At 43.6% G+C, this 20993-nt stretch overlaps 1 protein-coding gene across 2 annotated transcripts; it reads right to left on the bottom strand.

Annotated features, from left to right (window-relative positions):
* Positions 1-677: 677 nt before the first annotated feature.
* PRPF18 (pre-mRNA processing factor 18) lies at positions 678-16798 on the bottom strand. 2 transcript variants are annotated; one of them, XM_072357013.1, is made up of 11 exons: positions 16639-16761; positions 14876-14953; positions 14724-14750; positions 11986-12090; positions 10417-10530; positions 9094-9240; positions 6912-6980; positions 6078-6218; positions 5532-5603; positions 3396-3551; positions 678-1250 (listed from the first exon to the last, which is right to left on the bottom strand). In XM_072357013.1, exons 1-11 carry the CDS (start codon positions 16702-16704, stop codon positions 1170-1172), a joined length of 1056 nt encoding a protein of 351 aa, XP_072213114.1. In that variant the 5' UTR covers positions 16705-16761; the 3' UTR covers positions 678-1169. The 2 variants fall into 2 exon arrangements, with proteins under 2 accessions (XP_072213114.1, XP_072213124.1); XM_072357023.1 differs by lacking the exon at positions 14724-14750 and having other exon boundaries at positions 16639-16798.
* Positions 16799-20993: the final 4195 nt, after the last annotated feature.

Raw genomic sequence — 20993 nt, 5'->3', positions numbered from 1 at the left:
CCCTTCCATCTTGTCAGCCTCGTTTTTAATGCTTCTAAACTGTTGAAGCTCTTGACGTTTTTGCTGGGGTCAGACGCACCAGGCTGAAGGAAGGACCTGTGGGCCCAAAGCAGCCCTTCAGAATGCAGAGCCTCCAGAGGAACCTGGGGAAGCTCTTTTGAGATAAGCCAAGCCAGCACGCAGCCCCAGCATCGTACCTTGCTGTGAACACCTGATCTAAACTCCTTCACAAGAGGGAACCAACAGCTCAAGAAGAAATTCAACGTCCAACAGAACAGACCTTTGGCTGCTACAGATGCTGTACCTGGTCATGGGGGGTCCTGATGATGTTCTCTGCAATGCCCAGCAGATGGAATTCTCTCCAGATGTATAATAACAGGATTTGGAAGCCTGAAGAGCCGTAGGATTACTTAGAATCATAGAATCATGAGGTTGGAAAGGACCTACAGGATCATGTAGTTCAACCGTCCTCCCATCACCGCTGCTACCACAAATTACCATTACTTCTCCCGAACCCAGGAGGTTTATATTAAAAATGTCATTATAAAACAACAGAAGAAAAAGCCAAATCAGATGCACTCAAGATCAAAAAAAACTCTGCCCACTGAAACTGGATGTATTTTTCAGCTGAGAAATAGACCAACTTCTTCCTCCCCGATAAATACCACGTGAAAGACTTGCTGTTAAAATCTTTCTATTTACAGAAATAACAAGACTGAAGTTCAACTTGCTTCCCCTCCAGTCGTCTTCCCACGTCAGCCTCCAGTGGGAAAGCAGTCAACAAACCCCACACACCCTCTGCACAGGGCTGAGTCTCACCTACAGCTCTCAGATAGAACAGCTTGGTTCAGATCACACTACACGGTGTTGTGAACAGCAAACTGAAGCAGAAGTGAAGGTCGCAGTCAGTGCCCCCTGGCCATGGCCATCCCACCCTCACACAGCCATGTGCTGGAGATGGGATCTGTTCAGTGTAAAGCAGAGATTTAAAAAGAAATCTACCCAAGTGGGGCTTTTTTCAAGGGAAGTCATAGAGAAATTCTGCTTTATGCTTTCTGGCAAAGCCCACCCTCAGTTTCCATTGGTGTGAAGCACAAACTGCTCCATCTCTTCAGTGCTCTCTGAGTCCTGGAGATCAAAAAATGAGGCCTGTTTGGTCCCTGGGAGCCTTACAAAGCATTGTACTCCACACACTTCGATGGGTCTGTTGGGAAGTGCTTCTGGCAAATGGTCATCAGCCTCTTCAGCCCCTAGGAATGAACAAAACAAAGATCTCTCATAAAACTGCAGCTGCCACACAGCCTATTTTTACTTTTCAGCTTAACGAGAAGAATTAAAAGCAAATGGCTGCTATTTCGTTTCTTTATTGAGTCGGTACTCCATTATTTCAAGTTTTAGTGACAATTCTCTCTAAAAAGCGCTAATGATTATGAACCTATTCAACAAGGCTAAATGCCAGATGCTGCATTCGGCTCCCACCAACCCCACACAGCAATACAGGCCTGGGAAAGAGTCATAGGAAGCTGCCCAGTAGAAAAGGACCTGGGGGTGCCAGTCAGCTGCACACAACCAGCAGTGTGCCCAGGTGGTCAAGGGCAACAGCTCCTGGCCTGGACATCAAGTAGAATTCCTTCATGGAAAGGGTGGTCAGGCATTGGCTACATGGGGAGGTGGCTACCCAAGGTCTCCATCCTTGGATGTGCTTTAGAGATGTGTGGACACAGCCCCGAGGGACAGGGCGTAGTGATGGGACTCAGTAGTTCAGGACGATGGTTGGACGTGGTGTTCCTGGAAGTCTTTTCTATCCCAGATGGTTGTAAGATTTTACCATTTCCAGTATGAAAGGAGTTTGTGGATTAGCTGAAGGGATTTTAGGTCTCATTCTTGATGATAGATTCATGGTGAAGAACCACAATAATACTTCAAGCCCTCTTCTTCACCAAGGCAGAAAGCAATGCCACTACAACAAGCTTATGTACAACAACCCTGAAAATTATGTTGAGTAATTCTCAAGAGCAAAAAACGATTTCTGACACCAGAACAAGCTGAATAACTGAGGAGAGAAAAACCAAACAATCCAGAGAGCAGAGGTGTCATCCCTTCTTACCCCCCTCGATCCCACTGCAGTGGAGGAAAACAAAGGCAGAACTTTTCCCTTCAGTTCTTTCAAGACACTGATTGCCAAAAACCAACATGACAGAAATACCATCACGGTTCTCTTTAAGTCACACTCAGAGGTCTAACAAAGAAGAAGGAAAACTTCTGTGATGGTAGCATAATTTGGCAATGACATTGTAACTCCACAACAGCAGAAAGAGATGCGCCTGTCATTAGATCTTCAACATTTAATTGTAAAGGAAAACTATTAGACAGAAGATGGTTTGGTATTTTCAGTGCCAGCAAGAATCTGGAAAACACACCCTAAAACCATAAAGAATCATGGTCTGAGATGTCATGGTTGTGAGTTCACTGTATGTGATCCCCATTTCAAGGCCGTGAGCAGAGATAACACTCCACACGCTCCAGTCTGAACCAGGGAATAAGAAGAATAAGAAGTTCAAACCAACTTTGTATTGGCCCATCAGTAAGTCGTGTACTTCAGAAGTCCCTCCACTTTGCAGAGGGTAAATCCATACAAGTGGCACCTTCCAAGTAGGTTAAGAGATCAAAAGGCACCACACATGAACTACTTCATCCATCAGATAATGCCAAGCAAGTAACAAAATAAAAGTGCAACCTGTCTCTGAAGATACACAGCCACGTACCACCCTACAACAGGATGATCACATCTGTTGGCTCTGCAAACGTCTGGAGCTCCCTCTGACTTCACAATATTTCCTCAGGTTATGATATTAAAAACTACAGTTGAAATCAAAGGTTATACTTGTATCCCCAGAAGAGAATCGAGACGGAGGAGGAAGTTGTATTTTGCAAGCCATCTGCTTGCAGGCATCTGCAGAAGTTGCAGTGGGAGTCACTGAGCTGCAGCAGGAAAGGATTTGTGTAAGCCTCTCCTGACAGCTCCCAGCTCCACAATGCCGTCCTCAGGCTTCGGAGTTCAGCCAGAAGGGCCTTATGTCAGAGGGCCTGCAACTGGCAAAAGGCAAACACAGCTCACCGTGTGGGTGAGAGATGAAGCACCCAACCCCTGCCTGAGTTCACAGCTGGCGTTAATGCAGGATCACAAGCACTAAGGTGAGAAAAAGACCATGAGACTGAAGAGAACGCAGGCCTGGCTCCACCTATTAAATGGACACTGTACTCTGACTTAAACTAAGGCAACCAGCTGTTTCTGGGACTCTTGAGCCACATCACTCACAACTACAAAACTAACATTTCTCAAAGAGTCCCCAGTTCCCAAACCCAAGCGGTTGGATTCCCAAAGTCAGCATTACCTGAATGTATTTCCTTTGAGTTTCATCGTTGAGAACGTGGGCGACGTGCTTGGAGAAAATCTTCTCACGACCTGTTCGAGCGTGGATGCCAACCATGGTGACACCGATGGGCCACGGTGCATTCCCAATGGCCATCTGAAGGTAGGCATCATTCGCCTGAAGAAATACAGTTCAGGCACACTTAGCAACAACAGGAAGGGCATCAGATGTTTTCAATGCAGGCTGTTCAGGCTCCCATAAGTTGGTTCTGCTGTGCTCACCTGTACTACCTTTTCTATTTTGGTTACAGACTAAATCAGGGAGTGTTGAGGGAGAGCAGCCAGCTTCCAAAGAGGCTGAGAGCCAAATCCCCTACAAAACTGGGTCAAAGAAGCACATTTATAACAATGCTTATGAACGGAGTAGCAGCACTGAATGAATCTGCAATTTCAACATCAAGAGAGCAGACCCCATTTCTTAATATAGAGCCAAAGCAGACACGGGCCCTGAGGAAGAAAGGGAATAAAACATGAAGGGAAGACAAACACAAAGAAAGGGAGAAAGGCACAGATGATAGAGCTTAAAAAAGCAGCAAAGAGAGCGAGAAGCAGGAAACAAAGGGGAAAAAAAACACATGCAATCACAGAAACACAGCTTCAAGAACCACTTGTCGCAGGATATTCATCCCCTATTAGCAAGCAGTCAGAAAGCTCACTGATAAAGAATTCATTCAGCATCTCCCATTGAGAGACTACACAATCAGAAGTAACAAGTGTGACCAGCGGGGGCAGCTTCCTCACATTTGGCACTGGCACAAAGTGGGAGGTGAGTAACTGGGGGTGCAGAGAGCTGGGAGCAAACCTGAAGGAGGGACAGGACTTTGCCTTCACCTACACGAGGCAGCGTCTCAGCAGCCTCAGTCAAAGATCTGTTTGCTGACTGACACACAGTTCCGCAATGAAGCACTGTATGAGAGCACACAATTAAAGACCCTTTCAAGAAGGTCACCAAAGGGTTAATTAAGGCTGAGTAGGCAGCTTACATTCTGCTCTTCGCCTGCTATCACAAGTTGATTTCAAAACTCGTGTTTATAAAGAATGCCACCTAAGAAAGCAGTAGCAATTTGGGGCTGACAGTATTCAGTAGGCAGCAAAACAACAGACATATAAGCACACAACACAGCAGGATGCAGAAAGAGACAAATCTCTTCGGAAGCAAAACGGAAAATGGTATGTGGATCTTTAAAAGCAAAAGGCTCATTAGCCTCATTAAAAACAAACAACAAAACAAGACAGCTTCCAAATGTGTCCTCAGCCTTCCCCCTAAATCAGTCTGGGATGTTTACATACAGCCAAGCACCTGTGAGACTGAGCAGCAGAGCTGATTTACTGAGGAGATACGCTGCATTCCTGCACACTCACTGCTGTGCTGGGAAGGCACTGGAAAGGGAACTTCAACATAACAATGATAGCCAAAGACAAAACAAAGCTCCCAAACAAAAACCCCACTATCATACATCCCACACTTTCAGTTCTACTTTAAAATGATTTAGATTAAACATGCCTGAGGGCATCTGAAGTTTTTTCAATCACAAAAGCAGGTTTGCTTGCTTACTAGATAAATTACCCCAAGTCCTCAGGAGTCCAATAAGAAATACTAGAAAACCAAAGGCAAAACAAAGGTGAACTTCTGCATATACTGGTTGCTTAAGTAAACACTGTCACTATTTGAGTTCCATTTCTCCAGGCAGCTACAAACAAAAGCTAATGCTGCCTTTCATCTCAAGTGCCTCCTTCAGTAAGCAGACTTAGTCTAAAAACCTTTTCATTAACTTATCTTGATCTTAACAGACCAGCTAACATGAGTAAGGCCAAAGAAAGGGACAGTGTCTCATATTCAGTAACTCAGTTTCCCTCACAGCTAATTAACTAATCAACATCCCACTCCTTCTCTGGAGACATTCAAGACCCATCTGGATGTCTACCCGTGCAAGCTGTTGTAGGGAGCCTGCATTGGCAATGGGGTTGGACTCAATGATCTCTGGAGGTCCTTTCCAACCCCAACAATTCTGTGATTGTCTGAAAAATGTTCATGTGTAACTTCAATCTATCAGAAGCAGCCAGCCTAAACATGCTGGAAGAGAGCAAACAAACGTACCTTCACATATTCTCTTTGCAACATGAATTTAATGATATCTGTTATTGATTCTTTGATGTCTGCAGGAAGCGTCTACGGGAGAAAAAGGAGAACAAACAGTTTTACATCAGAATATGCAGCACAGGAAAATCACCCTACTCAGCATTTATACAAAGTACCTTCCCTAGCTTCAGGACTTCAATGAAGGAAAACATCTTCCTTATTTAGAAGAAGGATCTGAAGCAAGAGAGGTGCAGCGGTTACACCTTGTAGCTCGTGGCAAAGTGCAAAATACAATCCCTATTTTCTATCATGTTGGCAACCCAATGAACAGGTGCTACATGAAGCAGCACCTGGAAAAGAGGGAGGTAAGCAGAAGAATTCATGCATTGAGATAAAAAGGTCAACACTGGGAAGCAAGGGCCATAGAAACCCTGACCACCTCATTCATCCTCTCACCTTCAGCTGGAATAACGTAACCTTAAGGAAGGACATTAACGACTGGGTGCTTTGACAGCAGCAATTAAAACAAGCTTTAGAGGACAGCGACATTTAGAAGAGACTCACCCTTTTCCGAAGTTTCCTGAAGAGAGGCCTCAGGTAGGATTCTGTCTGCTTCTGAGTGGCACTGTTCAGCTTCCCCTGCACTCCCCGCTTCACATAGTCCTCTCTGGCATTCAGCTCCTTGGCCCAAACTCCAAGTAGAAACTGCACAAGGAAGAAGCAAATTGGTGTCCTAGTGCCACCTAGCGACTGCGTTGCCAAAGCAGATGGAACAGTGGTTTAAACCGGCACAGCAAAATCAATGTTATATTGGAGAAAACCGAATCCACGAAGCAAAAAGCCTCTTTCAGCAGTACAGGCAGAGGGGAATAGGAATAACTATCCTACCACAAAATCTTGTGGAGGAGGTGGGAGTGTGAGCAAAAAAAAGAGCATACATAGAAAACAAGGAAACAATGACAGACCTATGAGCGCTGCCAAGGAGGAGGGGGTCATTAAAAGAGCAGGAATGTATGAAGATGCTAACAGTTGTTTCAGAACAAGCAGGTGGAGACTCTCTGGGAGTTTTAAATGCAGCACTGGTAGGTAGAAGAAACTACATTCAACTGCCTCAGTTATCACACAGAAGTCAAAGTCAGAGCTGTTTTGTCTGGAAAAGCAGAACTGGATTTTGAAGGAGGCTGCTCTCCTCTCCCAAGAGCCCTTGCCCACATCTCACAGTAGTCCTACTTCCATGAACCAAGGCAGTGGAGTATCATACATTACAAAAAGGCCAAAATATATTCAGCACAATGAACGTTTACCTCTCCAAGCAGATGGAAGCTCACTGAACGTATGTGCACGATAGTAAAAAGTATGTGACAGCTACAGAATAATTCATCTATGAGAGTGGGTTACCTTCAAGAATTTTGTGATGATATCCATATCGTAGTGATCATCGCCCCGTCCTAAGGACTCTCCCAAAGCCTGGAATAGGAGCCAAAAGACAAAGATTTCCATGTTATGTAGATACTTGCCCCCACCACAGCAGATGGCGGATGTGAGCTATAGTCCTATCAGTAAACCTAAACATTAGGTGAGAAACTGAAAGAAAGAAATGGCTATATATGTTAATGAGACTCATTAACCTACTAAAAACATTCAAGTCAAAAAGCCGAGATGATCATTTCTGAACAGCCTATACAACTGTAATTTTTCATTCGTTAACTAGAAAATCATTGGTATAATTAGCAGCTGCCTAACAGCACTGAATTAAGGGAATCTGTAGATGCACTGCATTTTTGAGATCCCCAGAGCCATACGATCACAGAATGGTTTGGGTTGGAAGGAACCATGAAGACCAACAAGTTCCAACCCCCTGCCCTGGACAGGGACAGCTTCCACCACTTCAGGCTGCCCATCCAGCCCGACCTTGAGCACCTCCAGGCATGGGGCATCCACAGCTTCTCTGGGCAGCTGTACCAGTGCCTCAGCATCCTCAAAATGAAGAACAGCTTCCTCAGTTCTAAATTAAATCTACCTTATTTTTAGTTTAAAGCCATTATCCCTTGTCCCTGACAAATCCCTACTCTCCTTGACAAACTGTCCTTCCCTGTCTTTCCTGTATGCCCCCTTTAGGTGCTGGAAGGCTGCTACCAGATCTCCCCAGAGCCTTCCCTTTTCCAAGCTAATCAAGCACACCTCTCTTAGCCTTTCTCCATAGGAGTGCTGCTTCAGCACTCTGATCATCCCCATAGCCCTCCTCTGGGCCCACTCTAACAGCTCAATGTTCTTCATGTGCTAGAGGCCTCAGAACTGAATTCAATACTCCAATTTACTTAATTCTCATTTCTTTCTTTTTTTTGAAGTTATTTCATTTCTCTGATGCATTAAGCATTCATTTAATTTTAACTGCAACATTGAGGGAATAAATCCAAAAAACAAAGAGAAAACCACACTAGCATGCTCCAATGCTTCCTGCCAAAACCCTGGAACTCTTACTATTAACATCAATTTATAGAAACATTTTCCAGTAGATAAACTTGGATTTATAATTCCTTTCCATTGTCCTCCCATTTTCAAACTATGCTGTATTTTTTAAGTCTCCTAGATGTGGAACATTCAATGCCATCCTTTTTGTGCAAGGGAATGCGGTTAAAGAAGCTTGCAATTGAGAACGTCACTTACAAACTTTCCCAATGAAGTATTGATTTCATGGTTCAAATCAAGCCTGCGCTGCCATCCCAACAAGGGGATACTTTGAGAACTAACAGTTTGGTAAAAGCAGCCCTATTACAACTGGAATCCATTCTACAACTGTCATCACTTTACACCAGAACCCACAGTGCCCTAAGAAGGGAGGCAAGGCCATCTCCTAATAGCAACGTATTCATTTCAACTCTCAGTTATAAATCAGATTACTTCTGATTTGAGGGGACATTAAGAAGATTAACTTCAGCAAAGAGTTTTGAAGATTAAGGGTAAAGTTCTTTAGCTCAAGTTAATGTGCTTTTCAAAATACCAGCCTAAAATTCCAGGTGCTGAATGTACCCACACAAATACTTTTCTGTCCTTTCAAAGCACAGCAGTCACCCTCACTGTTTATGGGGCGTACCTTCATAGTACATAAAACTGCCTACTTCTAGCTTTTACTTCTTTGTCCCAAAAGTCCTTATATTAAACACTCTTTCCATACGTCTGCTTTTGAGAAGCCATCTTTCTTGTATAAGGAAAATTCATCTCTTCTAAACTCATCACCCTCTCAAATACTCCTTGGAAAGGATTCAGAATTTGTCATCAAGCAATAGCTTTGCATTTAATTCTTACTTCCAAAACCCCTGCAGGGAGAATACTGTTTTGCCTGCTACTCTTTCCCCATTTCTGATGAGGTGCTGTAAGCAAAGACCAAGTGGTTCTAGGCACTTATACTGCAATTTGAGCCTAAGCCACATTCATTTCCAAACAGCGTATTTAAGGACTTTTCAGACTGCCTAAGCTAGACGCTGTAAACCAGGTAACTTTGAACAGTACTGAAGCTTTCTCACAACAATACAACAGTATGATATACCAAAACTCTCTACATCAGTTACCCAGCACATACCTCCAGTTCTTCAATAGTAGTATTCTCCTCGTGGACTTTCAAGTCATTCTGTGAGTCATCATCTCCTGCTTCTTGGCCACCTACAATTTCATTCAAGTACTGCTGATCAATCTTATCTAAGGCAGCCTTCAGGTCATTCCTCAGGCCCTAGGAAAGACAAGAAATTATTCATTTACCAAAAAAAAGGGGGAAAAAGAAAAAAAAATCATCCCCCTCTCCCCCTCTTAAAAAACGATACAAAAAATAAGCAAATAAAACCAGTTCAGAACAGTTATGGTGAGCATCCAACTTCTGTCTTTAAGAAAAGCCAAATTCCATAAAAACATGAGATTCTACGTGTGGTTTCAAACTGATACTAGAAGTTAAGAGCTGCTTTTAAATGGCAAAAGAAACTTCTCTTAGAGGATCCATAAAATTTTAAGCTCTATAAAGGAGAAGGACATTTCTCACCCTAAGATAAATTCAGTCTCTCCACTGGGAATAGCACAGGCAGAGTTATTTCCACTCTTCCATCATCATCCATGGCTTTCTGGCACATTTTGATCAATCACTTACTAGCTCAAAAATGCTCCAACCACAAACTGGTTGTAACAATTATCCACATAGCAATGGCAGTGACTGAAGCGTATCATGCAAAAATCCATCACAATCCGATTTATGGCCTCGCTACCTCCTAAAACTCTTACAATTGCCATCAATAATTTCACCATATATAATAACAAGGGGTGAGAGGAAACCCAGCAGCACTTTGTCAAATTATTCAGCTTGTTACAAATTAGGGAAGGAAGTTAATAGCTTCACACTCTTTGCTGGGTTGTAACTTGATCAATAGTAAAGACAAAACAAATCTCAGTTGCAAATCCCAACAAAGCCCCAATCTCCTCACTTAATCGATTAATGTTAAGCCAGAAGGATTATAGCAGTCAAATAGAGTATATACATTTTAGTCCTTTCTGGAGTCAATGACTACCTTACAAGGAAGCGGTGGGAGTGAAGTTTGTGTGAGAAGTTATAGCTCTGGAATGGAGGGATTTGAAAATTCATTTATGTGCCAGAAATACAGGATGCAATCCCCCCTCTCTTCCTTACCTACCCAAAGAGGCTAGTTTTGACAGTAAATTACGATCTTCTCTGCTGGTTACAATGCAGGTAACTGCATATCTGGGGTTTCACTGCCACCTGGAGGCCTCTTTGTCAAGCAAAAAGGCTTAAAAGGTTAATGGTGGAGCTGGCTGACTTACCGGGTTGCAATCACAAACAGAACGTTAAAAGCACTTCTTGCTGGTTCCCCCACATAAGTAACCAGGAGCCAGTTGGTCTTACCTTGTTCACTTCGGGTGCCAAAATTTCGATCTTCCTCAGACGCTGAAATGCATCATAATCTGTTTCTCCAAACAGTCTGACTGGTTCACCTCTCTCCCGTAACCTCCTGATAACCTGAGAAGAACCCAAATATTCCTTTACACAAACCCATAAAGGAAGGAAAATAAAATCCCGAAGGCTGGATTTATTTACTTAGCTTAAAATAACAAGCTGTGCTGGACTGGAGAGGAAATAGCAATATTTTAAGCAGCAGAAAAACGTTCTAGATGCTTTACAATCCAAATATAAAATTCCCACAGCATTTCAGTGAAAGGTCATTCCAAATATTACCAGTCCAAATCTTCCACAAATCCCAAACTGTTTCGTATATCCCAACTTCTTCCTGCTCTGTCCTGTTTAAACAAATACACCAAAATCATCCCCTTGGCGGAGCTTAAATCCCATTTCCAGAGTGACGAAAGTACTTGACAATTATCTCACTCAGTCTCATTTGTCATGGGCAATAAAGCACTTTCCTGACTGGGCTGTGTGTTGTCCCAGCACATCTGGGAGATTGGCTGGAAATTCTCATCCTTACCATTTGGTAAATATTAAGTCCCATAATCTAATGTGATAATTACTTTAAGGCTGGCTATAACTGAGGTATAACAGCCTCCCTCGGTTGATTTGCAATTTATGGGCAAAGATGAAAAGCAAACTTTATTTTCCCAGTTCCTTACTGCATTCATTGCTTGTTAAATCTGTTCACGCTTACCATTATTTGTTTGGTGTATCAAGCAATAAGCTTACTGATACCCGAATCGCCATGAAACACCCTGGTGATAAAAGAGTTTGCACTTCATCTCACACCATCATGTAACTAATTATACTGACAGGACAAAGCAACCAAATCTCAAACCAGACATGAAACCAACAACCCACATTAAAAATTCGATGCTTTTTGCAAAAGTAAAAGGACAACAATAACATCATGCTGATTGATCTCAGCTGCTAATTGCAGTATTTCCAGGGTTAGATTTCATTCTGCACTTAGATCAACTCTCTACTTCTCTGCTGCTTTGTTGAACAGACCTGTTTTACGAACTCACATTCACACAGGTGTTCTTATGTTCAGAAAGAACAGAGAACACACCAATGGCTCCACCTTCAGGACTTCTTTTTCCCCTCCCCCTCACAGAAATCAAGGTTAGTTTTGAAACTCAGTTTTGAAATTTGGTTTCACATCAAAAAGCTACAAAGCAGCTGAGGGGGAAGGTCCATAGTCAGCCTTATCCAAGTAGCAGGGCACTATTCTAGGGGTCATGTGAAGAAGCTGTAATACATCATGTCACCTATGTGCAAATTCACATGACAAAAAGGCTCCGTCCCTCTGTACCTCCAGATGCATTCACGTGGAGAGGAGATCCCTGATGAGTAAATACAACCCCTAATTGCTGACTGCACAATGGAAGTTTTTATTTGATACAAGCTGACATGAAAAGTACAGTTCACCACAAAACAGTCCTACCAAGAAATTTCAGATGCATGTTCTGCAAGCTGAAGTACTTTGCTTATAGCTGCTGATTTTACCTCTTGTCTGGAAAGAGTCATTGGTAATTTTTCTTCTGCCAGTTCAAGTTCCAGCACTGGGTTCGTTGAAGTCAGAGGTTTCTCCTCCTCTTCTTGCTGCTGCACCTACATATAACAGACATAGTTACTCAACAGCAAAATAAACCTACGTATCGATAGCAATGTAAACATACAGGAACTGTGGAATACAGATTGTAATATGACTATAAATCTCTTTGTTTCAGAGTTTTTCTTGTCCATTTCACAGAATAATGAAAGCTTTCAAAAGCATCAGTATTTACCAGAGACTGACTTCTGTAGGTTGCAGGAAGTAACCTGAAACTGGAAAGGGCAACTGCTAAGGTTTGTCAATCACGTTTCAGCATTGGTGCCAAAAACAGCAAACTCACCCTCTCTGCCTGCTGGTTCCTGCCCCTGCCTTACCCTCTTTACCTATGCAAAAGTACGTGCATCGCTATGTGATAAACCAGATGGGAGAAACGATTGAAACAGAAAGTAATCCAGCAAACAAAACTAAAGGACTCCCCTCAGCCCACTTAATCTCCTCATCCAGCTCAGCAGGCAGTAGCACAAATACATACATGGGTGCAAGGGCAGAAACGAAAAGCTAAGAGCAGAGAAAGAAGGGAGCTGCTACTTGCAGCCAGCCTGAGATCTTCTGTCACTTAGAACTTCAGTGAGCTCAGCACTACCAGCAAGGATGCAAGTTTTCTGCTGAGTTTTGAGAGATGCTTGTCTAAAGTAACACACTTTCCTACCAAGCTTGCCAAACGTGTTCAGTTTCTTGCAGGTTAAAAAAAAAAAGAGAGGAAAAAAAAGAGAACTATACTTTCCCCAAAAGATAAGCATCTCATTAACAGCTTCTTTTAACATAAAAGAAGGTCCTGGGATCAAGCAGAGTCCTCTTTGATCAAACTGACTTTGAGACAGCAGTCACATAACTATGTTCCGTCTGTAAGCTGAAGTTTGACACTTCTGATAGCGGGAGCAGATGTTGGCAAACAGTCCTATAATAGGAAACATTTCCAGTGCTCAAACACACGATGTTTTTTTTTTCTAGGATCCAGATTAGAACTTCTTTCCTTACTGTTCTTCCTAAAAGGGAATAATCCTATTTAATCCTACAGAGATCTGCAGCATTCTCCCCACGCAGGACAGGATGTTGTCATTTCCAGTGTGTATTCAGGTTGAAGTATCTGGTGACTGTGCTAAATAGACTTTTAAAACTAGTTTATATTCTTCCAAGCCAGCGTCGCTCCATGTGCACAAAGAGATCCCCCCGATGGCTGCAGATACAAGATTCAGCCACAGATCTATATGCAACGTCATGCTATCAAACACAGAAATCAATCCTACAGTTGCAGGTGTTTGGAGCAAGCAAGGAAAGGACGACCAAATCAATGCTTTACACATAAAGGGAGGGTAAAAATAAACTTCCATCAGTGCAGGGGAGGGAACAGAAAATATGGAACATGGGATAGAAAAGATGGAACCATGTAAATATAAATACACTCTCATGGCAGAAGGATGTGTACAAATTTTAACTTACAAACATAAAGAGAGAGTAGCATTAGGGAAAAAGATTTGGTCCGTTCTCTCAGTAGGATTCCAAGTCACAAGTGATATTTTTACCACAGTTATTTTGATTTCAGTGCTTCCTTTTTCAAGCAAGTCAAATAATTATCAAATCTAACAAAGCATAAGAGCACCTCAATTGAAAAAGAAATCAGCCTGTATTTCACATCTTATTAATGCAGTAAAGAGCAAATGCAGAAATCTGGGAGGCTCGAAGACATACCAAACAAAGCAACTTATTTTAAAACCATTTTCAGGGTTACATTTTCAGTCAAAACCCATTTTGTAGCAGCACAGGTATCCCATTTTAACAGCTGTGTATGGTTCTGAAGAATTCAGACTGATGCTCAGAAAGCATCAGGCAGTCACTTCCACTCAAAGGAGTGACTACATCCACACAGACCACATTCCCATGACTGTATGACAGCATTCCAAAAGTTGTTTTGGCATTGATGTCTGAATATTTTACAAACAGATCAAGGTTTCAGAATAAGTCACTGAATGGGTGAAGTTCAATTGAAAACAAAGTTCCACTTTGTGCCCAGGGATAGTAAAACAAGAATGTGAATCTGTCTTTCTAAAGAGAATGCAAATCCCCTCACATACACATACAATAACCAGGCATGCAGGCATACACACACGGCAAAGAAAATGGCATTCTTTCCATTTCAGGAAGCTATTTCCCTGATATGTTACAAGGCAGGCAAAGCCTTCCAGATCACTCATTTGTTTCCAAATGCACCTTCGGTTATCAATTGTTTTCAATTATTCTGCCAGCGAGACAACAAATGCTGCACCAAATGCTGCACTGCACTCTTTCAGTGCTGGATGGCTGAAGGCCAAAAGGACAAATACACACAGCACGACAGCTGGCAGATCTGTTTAATATGCACCACAGGATACTGATTTCTTCTGGATATTTTGGCAAAGTTTTGAATGGACAATGTATCCATTCTGGGGAGGTGGCCATATCAGATCCATTATTCAGGCCTAAAAGCACAATCTGAAAAGAAAGGAGACAAGCTCTGATCCCAAGCCATTTCATGCTTTCCACAACATAAGTAAACAAAGGAAAAGGAAAAGCCAAAGCATAACACAAACGTAAGTAGCTGTATATCATGCATATCTTTTCCTGCATTGAAAATGGTTTTGGAAACTCATACCTCTCCAGGTGGCTTCTCATTTACAGGCTTATGTACAACATCAACAGATTGAACAAAGAACAACAATTATCATTAACAACATTTATACTGTTGATAATAAAATGCAGACTTCAAAGCAAACGTACAAGTTCCTGAAAGAAGAGTTACAATACCTTGTAGCCACATCTCTGGAAGTAGGCCTCCTCTTCTTTTTTAGCTAACTCACTGCGTTTGAAGTATTTCTTATTGCCCTAAGAGACAGGAAAACTGTTAACATTTTAAAGTTTCAAATACTTCTGCAGAAAAGGCTCACGCCTCCTTACTTGATCTGGTGAATTCAGCTACATCCCTTCACAAACATGGCTGATGTGCCACATAAAAAGTCAGGAGCACCTCTGAAAATCAACACCACCAAGTGACTTCGTAACATGTAAGCCTGAAAGCACAGTGTGTTCAGCAGGCCTTCAAAATCAACATTCTCTTTGTCATGTAAGGTCATGGCACCAGTTAGCAGAAAAAGCTTCCTTCAGATGTGAACAATGAGGCCCAGACTGTAGTACATGTTTAAACCTACTGGACAAAACAAGCTTTTTCAAACTAAATAAAAGGTGCTTAACAAGACCCTTTGGGCACACAGCAGCTTTCTCACAAGCGCATTCTCACTGCCTATAAACTGTGCTGTCACACTGTGATGAGAAGCCACATCTCAATCATATTCATAGAATCACAGAATCACCAAGGTTGGAAAAGACCTAAAAGATCATCCAGTCCAACCGTTCACCTATTACCAACAGCTCCCACTAAACCATGTCCCTCAACACAACATCCAAATGTTCCTTGAACACCCCCAGGGTTGGTGACTCCACCACCTCCCTGGGCAGTCCATTGTAGTGCCTGACCACCCTTTCTGAGAAGTAATACTTCCTAATGTCCAACCTGAATCTCCCCTGCCATAGCTTGAAACCATTCCCTCTGGTCCTATCACTAATGACATGAGAGAAGATGCCAACTCCCAGCTCACCACAACCTCCCTTCAGGAAGTTATAGAGAGCTATAAGGTCTCCCCTGAGCCTCCTCTTCTCCAGGCTGAACAATCCCAGTTCCCTCAGCCACTCCTCATAAGGCCTGTGCTCCAGACCCCTCACCAGCAAATTGCCCTCCTCTGAACACGTTCCAGGGCCTCAATGTCTTTCTTGCAGTGAGGGGCCCAAAACTGAACAAAGTACTCAAGATGCGGCCTCACCAGTGCTGAGTACAGGGGGACAATCACGTCTCTGCTCCTGCTGGCAACACTGTTTCTGACACAAACACTGTTTCTGATGCAAACACTGCTTCTGGTACAATATTGCTCTCTGACTGACAACAGAAACAAACTGAAGTAAACGTAAAGTCTCTCAATGTGCATTTAGTCAATACATTTCCATTGCAGATCACGCAGATCGTCTGAATCTCAAAACACCACCCTATACCCATTTCCCTTGCTCTAACATTGAGGTCAAGGGGCAACAGTTTAAAAGAAACGGTAGATTTAGACTAGATATAAGGAAAAAAAATCTTCATTCTGAGGGCGGTGAGGCACTGGCAGAGCTGCCCAGATAAGCTGTGGGTGCCCCATCCCTGGAGGTGCTCAAGGCCAGGCTGGATGGGGCCCTGGGCAGCCTGAGCTGGTGGGTGGCAATCAGCCCCCACACACTCCTCTACTGTCCCAGCAGAGCTCCCTGTAAGTAGCGAGAGGAGAGAATCACAGATACTTCATCAAACCTTTTCCTAACACCTAATACCCAGCCTGAGCCTTTCTTCCGGCCCTGAAATACCCCTAAGGGTGCTGCAAGGCCTCGACGCCAACTACCCCCAAGGCCTCGACGCCAACTACCCCCAAGGCCGCGGTGCCCCCACAGCCCCACCGCCCGCCCCGAGCCGCTCCCGCCCGCCTCACCCCCACCAGCTCCTTGTCCTCCAGCTGCTGCCTCTTGCGGCAGATCTCCCTCTTGAGGATATCCATGGCGTTAAGGCCTCCTCCTCCGCTACCTCCGCCACGGAAGTGGTGTAGGAAAACAAATCGTCACTTCCACTGTCCGCCGGAGCCAAGCGAGCTCACAGCGCCCCCTGGTGGCTCGGAGTGGCAGCAGTGAGGGAGGGACGCACAAACCTCCTCAAACCCAACTCCTGGCTCTGCACATGACCACCCCAAATCCAAACCCTATGTCTGACAGCACTGTTTAAACTCCGGCAGTTTGGGGCCATCACCACAGCCCTGGGCAGCCTGTCCCATGCCCACACCCTCTGGTGCAGAACCTTTCCCAACACCCCCTAACCCTGCTGACACAATTCCCTCAGGCCCTGTCACTGTCCCCATTGAGCACAGCTCAGTGCTTGCTGATCAGTTTAAGGGTATTTTTAAGCCTAGGCTGGAGGGAGATGGATTAGAAATCATGCCCTGCTTTACTTCGGGCTGGAACGTAATTGCTCTGCAATGAGGAAACGGCAGCAGCCCTCCTACGCTTTTTCATAGTTCTCTGAATGGAAATTATCTCACAGCTGATGGTGAATGGATCTGAGCAGGTCTCAGCAGAGCGGCCTGGGGTGGTTTGCCCACACTTGTGTTGGGACAGAATAGAGAGGCTGTGGAAATACCCTGTGGTGGGTTCTATGGGCATTCCCATAAGAGTGACAGCTTCCTCCTTCAATCAGATGCAACTTGCACAAAGCCTCACACCTTTCTTTATTTCCTGCCTCCATCCCTTGCTCAGGTTTGACATTGTATCTCCATTAGAGACAGTACAAAAGGAAGGAGGAAAGCCGAGTGACAGATAGCGCTGCCAATAATGCAATTGCTCTGAGATGGTACCTCATCCAGACACTTCTCTGGTTCATAAATTCAACACAAACCAACAAAGTAATAGCCAAAGAAAACAGATGAACAGTTTAGACTGATCAACAGCTCTGGCTAGCTTTGAAATTAACGCTGTGCTTCTAAAAAATGTCTAAAAGTTCTCTAAAAGCGACACAAGCATCCACTCTTGATCTGATGCCCTTCTTCCATTACTCCTGATCCTATGCTCGCTTGCCTCCAAATCAAAGTGTCATTTAATGTATATCCTCTCCGTATCAGAACAGTCATCTCGTCCTGTGGAAGGTAAGTGACTATCTGCAAAACAAAGCATCTCCAAAAAGACTTGCTCTCTCTATATAAATGTGTATGTATGTTGGCCTCGTGGAAGCAGTTCTGTGAGGGCATTCACTAGTACCTCCCTGAAGGATGAAAGGAAAAATACGTACTTGTTGTCATCTCCTCAAGACTTTTCTTCCTGAAGAGATAAGAAACTCTTCTCATGTCTAATAAGAAGTATTTCCCTCCTTTTCTTTCTTTAGCAACACACAAGGAGATCCAGCCCATCTTGCTTCCTGATTTCCAGGAGGGCAAATCTGTTTGACTTCTCTTTGCCTCAGGCTCAGGGCATCATTTTCTGTGGGACATGAATCACTGAAACAGTTGGATCAAGTCTTGGCTGGAGTTGGCCCAAAGCTCCTCTGTTCCGCAGAGCACATTCCTGAGGGTATATCTGTGCTCATAATTTGTTACTGTCTCTGCTTCGTTACCTTATCTCTCATCCTTTGACTTTCTCCATTCAGATGTGATACCTTGTTGTGTACCTGAAACCTCCATCATCACACTCATGGCACTCAGGACAGTTCACTCTACGAGCCCTGCTCCTCAGACAGCATGGCATGGTCATGCTGTTCCTTCACTCCATGGGAGGGTTTCTCCAAGACTCCAGGAGCACCATTGCTCTGAGGAGCCCTGACCAAAGACTGTGGAAACTGCTTAGCAGTGTGTTATGAAAGCTCATGATTCCTTCGCTGTGCCGGTCCCTCATCCCTGCAGTGATGCTTTAGACGGCATCAGCGCATCAGATATTTTTGGCACGTAAAATGGGTGCTTTTCCAAGATGTATTGCAAACTGTGTCTTTCTCATTTATCATACATGGCATTATTCTACTCATTAAATTCAATTAGATCACTGCTACAACATTTAGCTTGACTATTTTCTACCGCTCATGTTTTGCTTTTCAAGGCAATGCTGCTGGTTTAGTACCACGATGCCTGTGTATTTCTATCTCATATGTGATTAATAAATGTTATATTTGCTGTCAGGCTGTAGCCAGGCCATTAAGCTCTCTCAAAACCACTTGCAGAGTCTCGAGAGCTCACTGCAGCTGAGCTCAGTCTGGAAGCAATAGTATTACTAATGCTTTCCCTATATCCATGTTTCCGCAGACCTCTGGAACAACCCCACAGACTTAACCACAAACCTACTTTGAAGTAATTCCCTTCACAACATTCCATATTAAGTCAAGATTGAAAAGGTAAATCTAGAAGCTACTCAAAGTCTTGGAACATTCGTAAGAGCCTTGTAAGTAATAGAAGTACAAGCTTAAAACATACATGAGGTGTTTCATTCCAATTTCTTGATGATTAACTGATTGCTCAGCTTTATCTGCTGCAAGCCAACTGTCAGCTTGCAGAGGGATTATTGAAGGCAGCTCAGAAATACATCATTTCACTCGAACAACCCAGATGTCATCTGTTTGCCAAAGTGGTGAAGCCGATCAGAATGATTTTGGTTGTACGCGGTTGTTATATCCAGCTTATATTCAGCTTTATATTTGGTCTATATTCAGCTGTTTTCAGGTTGTATTCAGTATTTTATGGGTGTCCGGTTTCACTTCCCTATTTGATATTAATGCGGGGGAAAAACACAGCTCAGCCACACGCAGGAGGCAGAATTAATGCCTTTTAGCTGACCAGCTCTGCAAGAGTTCAGGTAACAGCGGGAACCTTTTTCTGATAGGTATGTGGTTCCTCTTATTCATCTTCGAAATACAAAAAAAGACATTTTATACAATTGGTTTTGTGCGATGACCAAGTGTGCTTACCTTTGGCAATAGGTATCCATGTCCAGTCGCGCTCTTCTATTCCCTTATTAAAGCAGTCATTAACATTTTGGAAGGGATTGACCCATCTAGTTCCCCATGTTCAACTGTTTTTTTTACAGGAATCTCTGGCTGGTCACATTCACAGGTCACCTCCAGATATATGACAGCTGGCAGCACCTTTGCGAGTTGCTTATGCCTAGAATTCTTGCCCTGAGGATGTGCTCCTTCCCTTCACAAAGGGAATTTAAGACACTCATAGGCTTGCTTTTCTTACTTACCTTTCAGAAACCCCTACCCAGTAGCACATGATCACCCGGAGGTCACAGACTGAGAAACACTCAGCCAGAGAGATTAGGAAAAAGGATAGCACTGCGTGGGTGTCCAAGTGCCACTGACAAAGACAAGGAAAGCTCACAGAAGCAATGGCAGAAAAAAAAAATCCCCAGCATTTCTAACAGTGGCCTTCAAAAGGATATGACATCTGTGCATCATTAGGGCTAAAAGAAGCGTGTTGATTTGTTTTGGTTTGCTTTATAAAGCATCAGTTGGTTTGCTCTTATGGCAAATGAACCCTCACCGTCCCTCTCTGCTGGGACAGATCTTCTGTCATGCCCCAGAAAATGCTTAGGAATGCAGTGACTCCGTGATGTTATTAATTAGTTAAGCTAGGGTGGGTTTTAGAAACATGCTTGAAATAACTGTTTGAATGATAACTATCCTCTGGTTTCGATAAAGGAGTATTTCTTTCTCAGGCTGTCCAAAGGACACGTTTCTATTCTCATCCCAGCAATTTTATTTTCTGTGAAACTGAGGTGTTGTAAAAACTCATTATTGCTTCTCAAAAGCATTACATTTAAGAACAGCTAATTATCACCAAACTGGCAGGTATGGGAGATATCTCACAATAATTTTGTTGTTTCAGGTAACCGTGCCCATCACTCAGTTGACAGCACTGTGCCATCAGAGCCCCTACTGAATCTGTGTCTCAGGATCACTCGTTGCCCTTCTCTGGACCTGCTCCAGTACCTCCATGTCTTTCCTGTGCTGAGGTGCCCAAAACTGGACACAGTACTCGAGGTGAGGCCTCACCAATGCAGAGTACAGGGGCAGGATGACTTCCCTAATCCTGCTCACCACACCATTCTTGATACAAGCCAGGATGCCATTGGCCCTCTTGGCCACCCGTGCACACTGCTGGCTCATATTCAGCTGACTGTCCATGAGCACACCAAGGTCCCTTTCCATCAGGCTGCTTTCCAGCCACACCTCCCCAAGCCTGTAGGTTGCCTGGGGTTGTTGTGACCAAAATGCAGGACCCGACGCTTGGCCCTATTAAAACTCTGCCATTAACCT

Source organism: Excalfactoria chinensis, chromosome 1 (genome assembly GCF_039878825.1).
Source record: "Excalfactoria chinensis isolate bCotChi1 chromosome 1, bCotChi1.hap2, whole genome shotgun sequence".
In the NCBI taxonomy this organism is placed as follows: Eukaryota; Metazoa; Chordata; class Aves; order Galliformes; family Phasianidae; genus Excalfactoria; species Excalfactoria chinensis.
Note: the sequence above shows the minus strand (reverse complement) of the source record. Positions and strands in the feature narration are given on the sequence as shown.